At 49.8% G+C, this 13,589-nt stretch overlaps 1 protein-coding gene across 1 annotated transcript in view; it reads right to left on the reverse strand.

The window, feature by feature from the left end:
• Positions 1-13,589, reverse strand: part of nek7 (NIMA-related kinase 7) — a gene marked incomplete at its 3' end in the record, with an annotated part of 220,900 nt that overhangs the window by 2,658 nt on the left and 204,653 nt on the right. The window contains exon 9 of the mRNA XM_084311227.1: positions 238-354. Within this exon, the coding sequence (XP_084167353.1) occupies positions 238-354 (117 nt within the window). The remainder of the gene's footprint in view (positions 1-237; positions 355-13,589) is intronic.

The raw sequence follows: 13,589 nt of genomic DNA on the forward strand, positions 1-13,589 counted from the left end.
CATATGAAATCCGGCACACCTTTGAACGCCGTTATAATACAGTGCTGAGAATGAACGCACTTTTGAACGCTGTTATACAGCGCTGAGAATGAACGTGTTCTCAATTACGTTCATTTAGCGGAAATACAGTACATTCAGTTCACGTTCGCCCAAAATATTTCATGAACGATCGTTCATTGAACGTGTTCAGGTACATCACAGGGGGGGGGGGGGGGGGGGGTGAGGGCCCATCCTCACCACCTGGCGTCGATCCGACAGGAAGTCCAGGATCCAGTCACACAGACTGGGGTTGACTCCTAGTTCCCTGAGCTTGGTGTCGAGTCTGGCGGGGACTATGGTGTTGAACGCTGAGCTCTAGTCCATAAACAGCATCCTCACATAGTTCCCCGCCTTCACCAGGTGGGTGGTGGCCTCATGTAATGTTGTGGCTATTGCGTCATCTGTGGATCTGTCTTGTCTGTAGGCGTATTGGTGTTTGTCCAGGCTAAAGTGTGTTAAAGTGTCTAAAGTGGGTGCTACAGTGAGTTGTTTATTTAAAGTGAGTGTGTGCGTGTGGGTGTGTGTGCTGTGAGTGTATTTGATGGTTTGTTACATAGTGTTATTGTCATTGAGCAGTGCCTTGATGTGCTTCTCAAACATTTGCTCAGAATGGGGGTAAGAGCAACTGGGCGCCTGTCATTGAGGCTTGTTACCTTGCTCTTTTTTGGCACAATGTGGGCTAATTTGAAGCAGGAGGGGACTACACTCAAGGAGAGGGACAGGTTGAATATGTCCGTGAACACCCCAGCCAGCTCCGCCGTGCATGCTCTGATCACTCGGCCTGGGATGTTATCTGGCCCGGCTGCTTTCCTAACTTTAGGTTAGTTGTAACGTTAGTTTAGGTTCGTGTTAACGTTAGATAATGTACAAAATAAACGTATTTCCGCTGCTATATAGATGTCGCTCTTTTATTTTGGAACCCCCCCGACCAGAAGTTGTCTGCTTGAGTGTCCGGTTGTTGTTTTTCGTTAGCTACAGTAGCAGTATATCAACACCAGCCATGGGAATACTGTTTTCTAAATTGGGGAGGCTTTTAATCGTCAAGGTAAGAGGATTTTTAAGTCATGGTATCCATAAACTTCAATCGGTTCGGATCCTTTCGTGACTGTAGGGAACTGTAGGGAACTTGAGGGTACAAGTCTGACCCACTTCCAGTGATGAAGCTAAGCTAAGTTAACGGAGCGGGCGTTCCCTAAGCCTACTGCACACACAGAGACAACAAAGGTATGTATCTTCTTGTCTAACTCGAGGGAAGATGGCAAATAAGCTAATTTCTCAAAATGTTGGCGTTTTCCTTTAAACTCAGTGCGCACATCAGCCTCGTTGATAACCAGGGCACTGCTCATTTTGGCGGGGGTAGGGGTGGTGGGGGCTCTTACCGGGAGGTTGGTGTTGTTTTCAACCTAAAACCGTGCGTAAAAGCTGTGCAGCTCGTCCGGTAGAGAGGCAGCGATGTTAGCTGTGCTGTTGGGTCTTCCTTTCAAGTCTGTTATTGTGTGTAGTCCCTTCCATACACGTTGTGAGTCATTGCTGCTTAACACTTTAATCGCCGTTGACGCTGAAACACGTCTTTCCCCGCCATGCTCATTCTGCCGAAGACGCTGGACAGCGTCTTTGATATCAATATTTCAAAAATCTGTGATGGAAATCATATTTCTCCCCCGGAGACATGAGATGTACTGTTGAGTCCATCTCAACTCTACAATGGTTCAAGAGTGCCATCTGGTGGCCGATCGGCGGATCGCCCAGGGGAGAAACAGGAAGTGGAAGCTGGTGCTCATTTCAATTCGGTCCGATCACTCGGTAATAGTCTCAGGACTCGAGCTGATCACAACGGATAGTGATCCGTTACCAATAACTCGATAAACAACATGATTTGGACGTATATACTATTATACAACCTGGAAATGGATCGGATATTTCGACATCCCATAATAGAAAAAATTCTGTTCCACGCTCATCTCCCAACGGCGAGAGGAAGCTACGGTGAGTTTCAGCGTTATTTTGTAATGTCTTCGATACTAACTGCTCTGATGATCATATCACCCACACTAAATGAATGATATAACGTTGCCCACGGAATTATAAACGACCCCCCGCCCATCCGGTCAACATCAGATCATACGTAGTAACTCCTAGAACCACGTCCAGTTCCATTTTTTATCTCGCACAGATTCCTACCAAACTGTATTTGATCATCAATATAATGCATTTAGGGCTATAAATCAAGTTCTGGAGAAAGCTGCAGAAAACGATAAAAACATACTTATTTTAGTATGAATATGTGAATGAAAAAGTATAACGTTGCTACACCCTGAACAATATATATAGGACGTTGAATGGGCCATAGTAATGTCAATTGAGCAATACAATTTAAAAAGTTATAGCCCTGCAAAGAAGGGGAACTTCTCCATGTTAAATAGGGCTGGCGAGGGATGGTAAATTATGAATTTAACCCCGGCGATCAAAGTGTTAATTGTTTTTCAATCTTATTTTTATAGTCCTTTTTAGCTGCTGTGATCACACTGCGTAGGTTGTACCTTGTTCTCCTCTCTTCCTCTCTGTCCCTGGATGTGTGTGCTGTGTCCCTCTCTGGTAGAGCCACACAAACGGAACTGTTAATCCATGGCTTCTGGTTTGGAAATAACACGGATTGTTTTCCTCTGCACAATGTCCTCAATGCATTTTTGTATGAAGCCAGTGACTGCCTCTGTGTATTCGTCAATGTTATTGTCCAACGAATCACAGGACATTTCCCCACTAAACTGATTAATGGTGTAGTGTATCTTGTAGACCAGGGCCCTCATTCATCAACGTTGCGTACGCACAGATATGTGCTTAACCCGTGCGTACGACAATTTCTAAGCAAAGTGTGGGATTTATCAATTTGAACGTGAACTTGACTTTGTGCGTATGTCTACGCACAGCCCAGAGCATGCGTAGGTGACGCCCTGTGGTAGAATATGGGGACTGCATACGGACGGCATGGCTCTCATCAGTTGCATGCATTAGTTTCAACGCGGAAATAAGCTTCCGTGCATTACTGGCGCGTGTTCTGTATGAACCGTAATTCATTATAGTTCATTGTGAAATAGCGACAGTAGTGTAATTATAACGGGCTCATGCGCGAACAATAGGTTGGCTTGCTTGTTTGGCACGGGGGCAGATGCAGAACACCAACCTCCAAACACGATTAAATATTGTTTCAAATAAAAAGCGACATACTATTATTTTGTGTCATGTTTCCAAATAAGATTGGCCACAACGAAATGCTTTCTACTTCAATTTGTTGGTTAGAATAGATTACCTCGCTCCGTTGAAACTTCACTGAGACACTAACAGTAAAAGACAGTCTCTTTTTTTTACACCGAGTGAATCCACTGTCACTTGCTCCTCAATGGGAAACCAACCTAGATTTACCATGAAGGACTGGTTCTGGCCGAACCGTTCGTTATACAAGAATCACAGAGACGTTTCAAAGGTACTCACAGTTGCACAAGGGTTTCAGACACAAATACGGGATGGTTTGAAAGCTCGGCGTTGCTAATAAACATTTTAAATATTTTTCATAAACTGGTCAACACTGCATTATTTCCGGCGTTGGGTGCATGATGCGCATGCGCTGTGATCACAACCAGGCAGCCAACGCAGAAAATAATGCCGTTTTGAGCAGTTTATACAAAATATTTAAATGTTTATTAGTAATGCCGAGCTTTCAAACCATCCCGTATCTCTGTCCGAAACCCTCGTTGTTATGGTTTGACACCGACCCCAAACGCAACGACACAAGAGAGTAGGATTCAGAGTTGCCAAAAACAGGGGCTTGTTTATTGAGACTAATTAAACAGCACAGAATAGGAAGAGTCTAAACAAGACTGGGATTCAAGCAAGGTTGAATTGTTCTGCTGCTCTGCAGCTTCTCCCGAGGTGGTAGTAGGGGGTAGCAGATGCTGACGTCAGAGCCGCTCTGCAGACCTCTCTCGGCAGAATCTCCGAGGTGATGCGGGACCGAGAGAGAGAGAGAGGGAGCGAGTCAACACAGGGTGCAGGTTGAACGAGCAGGAGAACAGGAGAGGTGACTTGTACCCAAAAACAAAAGTTATCCAAGTGAGCTAATCTTCGTGTAAACACACACAGTGAGCAATGTTCCAAAACACAATCCCAAGTGAAAATATCTTCGGTGCAAAAATAGACACAGAGCGAAGTCCAAAATACAATCCAATGTGATAATATCTTCGGTGTGATAAACACACAGTGGGAGATGTTAGGTCAAAATATTATCCCAGTGAAACAATCAAAAAGGCAACTGCTGGGTGAGTGACTGTCTGATAAAAAGGTGGTAATCTTCAGTGTTATAAAAACACACGAAAACGGAATTTGATCAAAGACAGTCATTAAAAACTCACCCAGGCGTTGTGCGTAAAGAGCGCTGGAACAGCAGCGGAGCGAGCGCGTCGCCACGGGAAAAAGGTGTCCAAGAGGAAGGCTTCTTGGATATCCTGGAGGTAAAGCACAGGGAACAACAGCAGCAGCAGGAACGGCGAATGCAAACAGAAAATATCAAAACGATCCAACAAAACTTGAGTGGGGAAACGGGGTATAAATAATACGGGATTGATTGATTGACAAGCAGTGACAGCTGGGGGATGTGATTGAAAAGCGTGTGGACGGGAGAGAACCAATCAACGACGTCTCTGGGAAGAAGCGTGTGAATGGGGGAATGAAATGATCAACAGAAACAAATGGAAAATAGAGCGAGGTGGTTTAAAGGAACAGAGCGAGTAGGTGAGCAAGGACAGAAACCTCACAGTACCCCCTCCTCCACGGGAGCCACCCGGCGACCAGGCCGACCCGGCTCGTCAGGATGGGCACGATGGAAGTCAGTGATCAAGCTGGGATCCACGATGAGCTGCCGGGAGACCCAGCTACGCTCCTCAGGACCGTAACCCTCCCAGTCTACCAGGTATTGGAACCCCCGGCCCCGCCGACGAACGCCCATCAACCGGCGGACCTGCCACTGGGGGTGACCATCCACCAACACGGGAGGCGGAGGATCAGGAGCTGGAGGCATAAGGGGACTGAGGGAGACGGGCTTAACCCGGGAGACATGGAACACGGGGTGGATGTGCATGGACGCAGGAAGTTTCAGGCGCAGGGCCGCCGGACTGAGTACCTTCAGGACCTCGAAAGGTCCGACGAAACGGGGGTTGAGTTTCTTGGCCGAGGACCGTAGCGGCAGGTCCTTTGCGGAGAGCCACACCCTCTGCCCAGGGCGGTAAGTCGGCGCAGGAACCCGGCGCCGGTCGGCACCACGACAGGCGCGCTCAGATGTCCGGAGCAGCGCGGTCCTGGTGATCTCCCAAACTCGTCGGCAGCGGTCGAGGTGGACCTGCATGGAGGGAACTGCCACTTCCGCCTCCTGTGCGGGGAAAAGAGGGGGTTGGTAGCCCAGGGAAACCTCAAAGGGTGAGAGGCCGGTGACGGAACTGACCATTGAATTGATGGAGTATTCAACCCAGGGAAGGAAACGGCTCCAGGATGCCGGTCTCTCGGCTGCCACACACCGAAGAGCAGACTCCACGCTCTGGTTCATCCTCTCCGTCTGCCCGTTAGTCTGGGGATGATAACCAGAGGAAAGACTGACCGTTGCCCCCAATCCCTTGCAAAAGGCCCGCCATACCTGGGAGGTGAACTGGGGCCCCCGGTCAGAGACGATGTCCTGGGGAAACCCATGAAGGCGGAACACGTGGTGAGTCAGGAGGTCCGCCGTCTCGGCCGCCGAGGGAAGCTTGGAAAGGGCCACGAGGTGAACCCCCTTGCTGAATCGATCCACCACGGTCAGAAGGCAGGTGTTCCCCTGGGAGGAGGGCAGACCTGTGACGAAGTCCAGTGCCACATGTGACCACGGACGGCTCGGAACGGGAAGTGGCTGCAAGAGCCCGGAGGGTGCCTGGTGAGAGGCCTTGCTGCGGGCACAGACCGCGCAGGCCAATACGAACTCCTTGACGTCGTTCCGCATGGTGGGCCACCAGAAACGACGAGCCAGGAAGGAGAACGTGCGATGGACGCCAGGGTGGCAGGCGAACCGGCTGGTATGGCCCCAAAGCAGTACCCGGGACCGGGCAGAGTCGGGGACGAAGAGACGATGCATAGGGACGTTGCTAGGAGCACGCTGGAAGTGTAGGGCACGCCTAACCACACCCTCGATGCCCAAGGTGATGGCTCCAACCACTCGGGCCTCCGGGAGGATGGGAGTAGGATCCTCAGAGGGTGGAGCCCCCTTGGAGTGTAACCGGGACAGGGAGTCGGCCTTCGTGTTGCGGGAACCGGGGCGGAAGGTCAGCGAGAAGTCGAACCGACTGAGGAAACTGGCCCATCTCGCCTGCCGACCGTTGAGGCGCCTGGAAGCGCGGATGAACGTCAGGTTCTTGTGGTCCGTCCAGATGGTAAAAGGCTCCTCGGCACCCTCTAGCCAATGACGCCACTCCTCCAACGCAGCCACGACCGCCAGCAGCTCCCGATTGCCGGTGTCGTAGTTCCTCTCGGCAGGGAGGAAGCGACGCGAGTAGAAGGCGCAAGGATGCACCTTCTGGTCCGAAAGAGAACGTTGGGATAGGACAGCGCCCAGGCCAGTATCCGAGGCGTCCACCTCCACAATGAACTGTCTCTTGGGGTCAGGGTGGAGCAGGATAGGGGCGGAAGTGAACCTCTTCTTGAGGGAGCGGAACGCAGCGCATGCCGCTGGGGACCAGTCGAACGGCAGAGCGGGGGAGGTCAGCTTGGTAAGTGGCTCCGCCACTTGACTGTAGTTCCGGATGAACCTTCGGTAGAAGTTGGCGAACCCGAGGAAACTCTGTAACTCCTTCCGAGTGGTGGGTTCAGGCCAATCCTCCACAGCTTGGATCTTGCGAGGATCCGCTCGGGTCAAGCCCTTCTCAACAATGAAGCCCAGGTAGTCGACGGAGTCGGAGTGGAAACGGCACTTCTCCGCCTTGACGAAGAGCCGATTGTGGAGGAGGCGCTCCAGCACACGGCGGACATGCTGGATGTGTTCCTCGAGGGTCCTGGAGAAGATGAGAATGTCGTCCAGGTACACCACCACGAACACCTCCAGCATGTCACGAAGGACGTCGTTCATGAGTGCCTGGAATACCGCCGGGGCGTTGGTGAGGCCGAACGGCATCACTAGGTACTCGTAGTGGCCCCTGGGGGTCTTGAAGGCGGTCTTCCATTCATCGCCCTCACGGATACGGACAAGATGGTAGGCACTCCGGAGGTCCAGCTTGGTGAAGAACGAGGCCTGGGTCAGTGGCTCGAAGGTGGAGCTCATGAGAGGTAGGGGGTACTTGTTCTTGATGGTGATCTCGTTGAGCTGACGATAGTCGATGCAGGGTCGCAGGTCCCCATCCTTCTTACCAACAAAGAAGAAACCGGCCGCCACCGGGGAGGAGGAAGGCCGAATGAGTCCTGCTTCCAATGACTCAGAGATGTAGAGATCCATCGCCTTCTTCTCCGGAACGGTCAGACTGTAGAGGCGGCTGCCGGGAAGGGGAGCCCCTTGGCGGAGGTCGATGGCGCAGTCATAGGGGCGGTGAGGTGGAAGGGCCTGAGCCCTGGATTTACTGAAAACCTCCAAGAGGTCGTGGTACTCGGGAGGTATGGACGAGAGGTCCGGAGGCAACTCACCAGCGGGCCTCCGGGGCGGGGGACAGGACGCCGCCTGCAGACACAGGGCGTGACAGGAGGAGCTCCAGCCCTTGATGGTACCGGAGGACCAGGCGATGTGGGGCTCGTGCAGCGCGAGCCAGGGCCTACCCAGGACCACCGGGACAAGGGGGGATTGGGTGATGAGGAACTGGATTCTCTCGACGTGGTTCCCAGCGATGGTCAGCACGACTGGGCCGGTGCGTTGAGAGATGTCGGCCAGGCGGTGTTGGTCCAACGAGAAGATCTCCAAGGGCCTCACCAGGTCCTCAAGTGGAATGTTGGCTCGGGTAGCGAACTCGAAGTCGAGGAAATTCTCGTCAGCCCCAGAGTCGATGAGGGCCTCCACCGTGACACGTTGGTCCCCCCAGGCCAGGGTGACGCTCATCAGATGGTCAGGTGGTGCGCGGCGCTGGGAATGGGAAAAACGGCTCACCAGGATCTCCCGGGGTCTCGGCGAGCCTGATCTTTTGGCCGGGTGGGGCAGTCGGCGATTCGGTGTCCCGCACCTCCGCAGTAGAGGCAGAGACCGGACCTGAGCCTTGCCTCACGCTCCGCCTGGCTCAGATGAGAGCGTCCCAGCTGCATGGGTTCCTCCTCGCGAACCGAACGGGGAGGCCTGCTACCACCAGTAGTGTTGAGGACAGGGCGTCCAGGAGTGACGTCATGCGTCCGGGGAATCCGGGGTACCTCAGGAGGTAACAGTCGGGTCCTCTCGCGCCTTCTCTCCAGGAGGCGTCCGTCGATGCGGATGACGAGGCTAAACAGGTCCTCGAGGGAGTCGGGCAACTCCCGGGTAGCGAGCTGGTCCCGGACTGCGTCACTGAGCCCCCTCAAGAAGGTTAGGCGAAGTGCAGGGTCGTTCCATCCACTCTCCACCGCCGCCAGTCGAAACTCCAGGACATAGTCCGTCACCCTGCCGCTCCCCTGTCGGAAAGTCCCCAACCGGGCTCCAGGGTCCAGACCTCGGGCTGGATGGTGGAACACTCTGCGGAGCTCCGCCACGAAGTCTGGATAGGAGAAAACAAAATCTGCATCCATTGCCCAGGAGGAAGTGACCCACTGGGCAGCATGGCCTGAAAGCAAGTTCGTCATATAAGCCACTTGGGACCCTCGAGCAGTAAAACGGCTTGGTTGATGACGGAAAACCAACTCACATTGCATGATGAATGTGGCACACTCCTCGGGATTGCCGTCGAACAGCCGTGGGACGGAGAGACGGGGTTCCCGAGGTGCGGGATCTGCTGGGGCTGCGGTGAATGCTCCTGAAGGATGTGAAGGAAGTAAAGCATTAACGGTGTCGCTCAGCGAGTGAAGCTGAGCGAGAATACCGGATTGTTGTCCCGCCAGAGCGGCCATTGACCCTTGAATAGGCAGGACCTGTTCCCTGAGATCCTGCACCGCAGCCGCAGCCCTCTCTAGTTGGAGACTGTGATCCCTGGTCAACTCGACTTGATTAGCAAGTGCGGTTCTGACCCTCTCTGTGTCGGCTGGGGTCGTCATTTTGGTTGGATCGTAATGTTATGGTTTGACACCGACCCCAAACGCAACGACACAAGAGAGTAGGATTCAGAGTTGCCAAAAACAGGGGCTTGTTTATTGAGACTAATTAAACAGCACAGAATAGGAAGAGTCTAAACAAGACTGGGATTCAAGCAAGGATGAATTGTTCTGCTGCTCTGCAGCTTCTCCCGAGGTGGTAGTAGGGGGTAGCAGATGCTGACGTCAGAGCCGCTCTGCAGACCTCTCTCGGCAGAATCTCCGAGGTGATGCGGGACCGAGAGAGAGAGAGAGGGAGCGAGTCAACACAGGGTGCAGGTTGAACGAGCAGGAGAACAGGAGAGGTGACTTGTACCCAAAAACAAAAGTTATCCAAGTGAGCTAATCTTCGTGTAAACACACACAGTGAGCAATGTTCCAAAACACAATCCCAAGTGAAAATATCTTCGGTGCAAAAATAGACACTGAGAGCGAAGTCCAAAATACAATCCAATGTGATAATATCTTCGGTGTGATAAACACACAGTGGGAGATGTTAGGTCAAAATATTATCCCAGTGAAACAATCAAAAAGGCAACCGCTGGGTGAGTGACTGTCTGATAAAAAGGTGGTAATCTTCAGTGTTATAAAAACACACGAAAAAAGGAATTTGATCAAAGACAGTCATTAAAAACTCACCCAGGCGTTGTGCGTAAAGAGCGCTGGAACAGCAGCGGAGCGAGCGCGTCGCCACGGGAAAAAGGTGTCCAAGAGGAAGGCTTCTTGGATATCCTGGAGGTAAAGCACAGGGAACAACAGCAGCAGCAGGAACGGCGAATGCAAACAGAAAATATCAAAACGATCCAACAAAACTTGAGTGGGGAAACGGGGTATAAATAATACGGGATTGATTGATTGACAAGCAGTGACAGCTGGGGGATGTGATTGAAAAGCGTGTGGACGGGAGAGAACCAATCAACGACGTCTCTGGGAAGAAGCGTGTGAATGGGGGAATGAAATGATCAACAGAAACAAATGGAAAACAGAGCGAGGTGGTTTAAAGGAACAGAGCGAGTAGGTGAGCAAGGACAGAAACCTCACACTCGTGCAACTCTGAGTACCTTTGAAATGTCTCTGTGATACTTGTATAACGAACGGTTCGGTTAGAACCAGTCCTTCAGGGTAAATCTAGGTTGGTTTCCTATTGAGGAGCAAGTGACTGTGGATTCACTCCATGCATCACAGTCACAAAAGGGGCAAGGGATTCAAGTTCGCGTTTTTATTGATCACATAGGCAGGCTATACATGGCGTATAGGTTACATCATACATGGCAGTGAGATTCATTGTTCTTGTATATGCTCTCGTATTATTGTTTATATAGGCTACCCAATACTGACATCTAGAAATCATATGCAGCAGGTAGAAAAAATACGGGAAATCCGTCGCGATTTGGAATAAAATTGAGGAGAACTTTAATCCCTGGGTATTAATCGAACAAAACGGGAAAAGGCAGTCATATTCCAGCACCGTCTTTATTAGTGTTTGCGCTGCCCAGGCAGCAATGGTTAATAGATATCATATCCGACATCACCGTACGTGTACATGTCTGTCAACCTGTCTCGTATTTCTCCATAACACCCTTCCCTCGGGTCAGTCCACTTTTCCACATTTCATGGGGGTGTTCCATTACCGTATATGGTTAATCGGGGCGGTTCTGGTATGCAAATACATGAAAGTGTGCACGAGCCTCAGCGTAGGAGCAAGGTGATATTTATCATGACAGGTGTGCGTAGGACCTGTGTACGCACGTGTGATAAATCCCGTTTTTTTTGTGCGTGCACACATTCTAAATTCTGTGCTTACGTATGGAAATAGAACATTTTCTAAGAAAACTTGATAAATGAGGGCCCAGGCCCATTGCAAGTTGCTGTACTCTGTCGTCTACTCTAAGCCATCCTAGATTGTCAAAATGGGCAGGGGTGAGGTGGGTTTTAGGAGTAAGGCCAAGCAGTAGTCTGACCAGTTTGTTTTGTGATGTTTGTAGCCTTGTTTTTAGGGCCTTTGAGGTGCTTTGGTACCATGAGGTGCAAGTAGTACCCTTGAATGAGTGCTCCTGTTAGAGTCTTCAAGGTATTCTTGTTTACCAGAGAGGAGATCCGACCGGTACAAGAATATTGTTTGTTGGTTGACTTTTTTGATTACATTGGTTGCCACTTTGTCACAGGAAAGATTTGCCTCTAGGATGGAACCCAGGTAGGTAATTTCATATTTCCTTGTGACAATATTGTCACCCACTGTAACAGAGAAGCCGTTGGTCTTGCTGAGTTTGCTATTTGATCCAAAGAGAATGGATTCTGTTTTACCCAGGTGTAATCAGGGTGCGAACCATGGGGGAGCTCGGTGAGCCATGGCTCCCCTAGATCAGACATCAGCTCCCCTGAAAACATGATTTGTGAATTTTTGGGGGGTCTCTAAAATACTGACAATAAATGCTATTTTTGCCATGCATTTCTATTTTTTTTTTTTTTTTTCAAGATTCAAGAGGTTTATTTGTCACATACATACCAGGGCATACAGTGAAATGTGGGTGGCCATGAACTATTTTTTTGTATTTTATTTTTTTATTATTTCTAATTTTTCTGTAATTTTCTGTATCGTCATCATCGTGTATAATAATAAAATTAGGCTATTTTGATGTATGATTAATGATTTGCGCACTAATTCACCGTAATAGACGATAGCATAAATCTATGGGGTTGCGGCACTGCAGATATACCCTACTCGTAATATGCATGCAACATGCATGCTATTCTTGCGTTTACCATTCGGAGCGTGGCGGCACTGCACTGCATCCAGGATAATGTCGAAAGTTAAACGGAATATCAAAGAAGTAAGCCTTCTAACCAATTTTGATTTTACAAAGAAGGCGAAGCAGCCTGCTTGCTGCGGGGACTACTTCTGTGACATGCAGATTTTGAGAATTGGGCAGACCATCAGGACAGGTGGGTGGCGATAATGTTGAATTTTTTTGCCTACTATAATAATGTTAGACTCGATGTGTTTGGTCGTGGACTTGTTGTTCGGTATTGGTTCATCCGTGTGTTTATGTGTAAATAGGACTGTTGTGTGTGAATTTTAGTGTTGGATCAGAGGGGTTCATCTGAGCATGTGTATTTAGACACCTGTGTGGTGTGGACTATGTGTGGTTCTGTAATACTCATACCTATAGCCTATGGCCTGTGTTGACCGGGGACGTTTTATGAGTTGTCAGCTCCTTTCTGTCATTAATTTCTATGCGACAGGCGCGCTCCTTTTCCCAGCGCCGCGCCTCGGCGGCAGCGTTTGGAGCATAAAGTTGAAACTAGTTAAACTTTTGGAGAGGAGCGCGCTCATCAAGGTAACTCTTTTCGACCAACTAATCAACATCGAGGAAGGCAGTCGCAAGACTCTGGCCTTCTTTTTTTGTTTGCCCCTCCCCCCGAAGATCCTGGTATGGTTCGCACACTGGGTGTAATGATAGTTTGTTGTCAGCAAGCCAGGTGCAGATTCTGCCGAGTTCAGAGCTGAGGTTTTTTTTTCAACCTGCAACTTGTCCCTGTCAGAGACCAGCAGGGCTGAGTCGTCCACGAACAGGAACAAGTTGCAGTCACAAGCTACAGAACTTCTAGATATTTACAGAGAGTCTACCTACCCTGCAGACCTGGCAGGGCTACTGATTATACCGCTTCACTCCACAACTCAGTTTAACCTGTTTAGAATCACTCAGGTTCAAACAAGAAGAGCCTTTCAAATTATATACAAGTGCAGTTCCTTGCTTGTGTCTTGAGACCATCCCTAACGGTTCCTTCTCTCTCTCTCTCTCTCTCTCTAGCAGCTAATATGTTTGATGCAGCTCAGGCTGCCATTGACAAGCAGGCGCCACAAGCTATTTCAAATGTGCAAAAAAAAACTTAAAAAAAAACAATGTATTGATATTTTAGGCTTCTAAAAACAAAACGAGAAAAAAAACAAAAGAAAACTTCAATTCCAAAACGTTCTCTGGAAAAGCCTCAAAACATTCAACTCTCACCTGGGACACATTCAAACAGTCAACTCTCACCTGGGACAAATGAGGATGGAAAAAATACATTTATACCCCTTCTTTCTTCATGCTCTCATGCACACACATGCACACACACACGCAAACAAACACGCGCACACACACACGCAAACAAACACACACACACACAGGTACTGTATATCTTTGATTATACCTTAAAAAGAAAAACAATCTGCTCTTTGAAATCAATCTGTTTATATCTAAAGGAAGGGAGTGGGCTACACTCCTACTGAACACAGACAGATCAATGAGAGATGCTTCCGGCAG

Source organism: Notolepis coatsorum, assembly GCF_963971535.1.
Source record: "Notolepis coatsorum genome assembly, chromosome: 3".
Lineage (NCBI taxonomy): Eukaryota > Metazoa > Chordata > Actinopteri > Aulopiformes > Paralepididae > Notolepis > Notolepis coatsorum.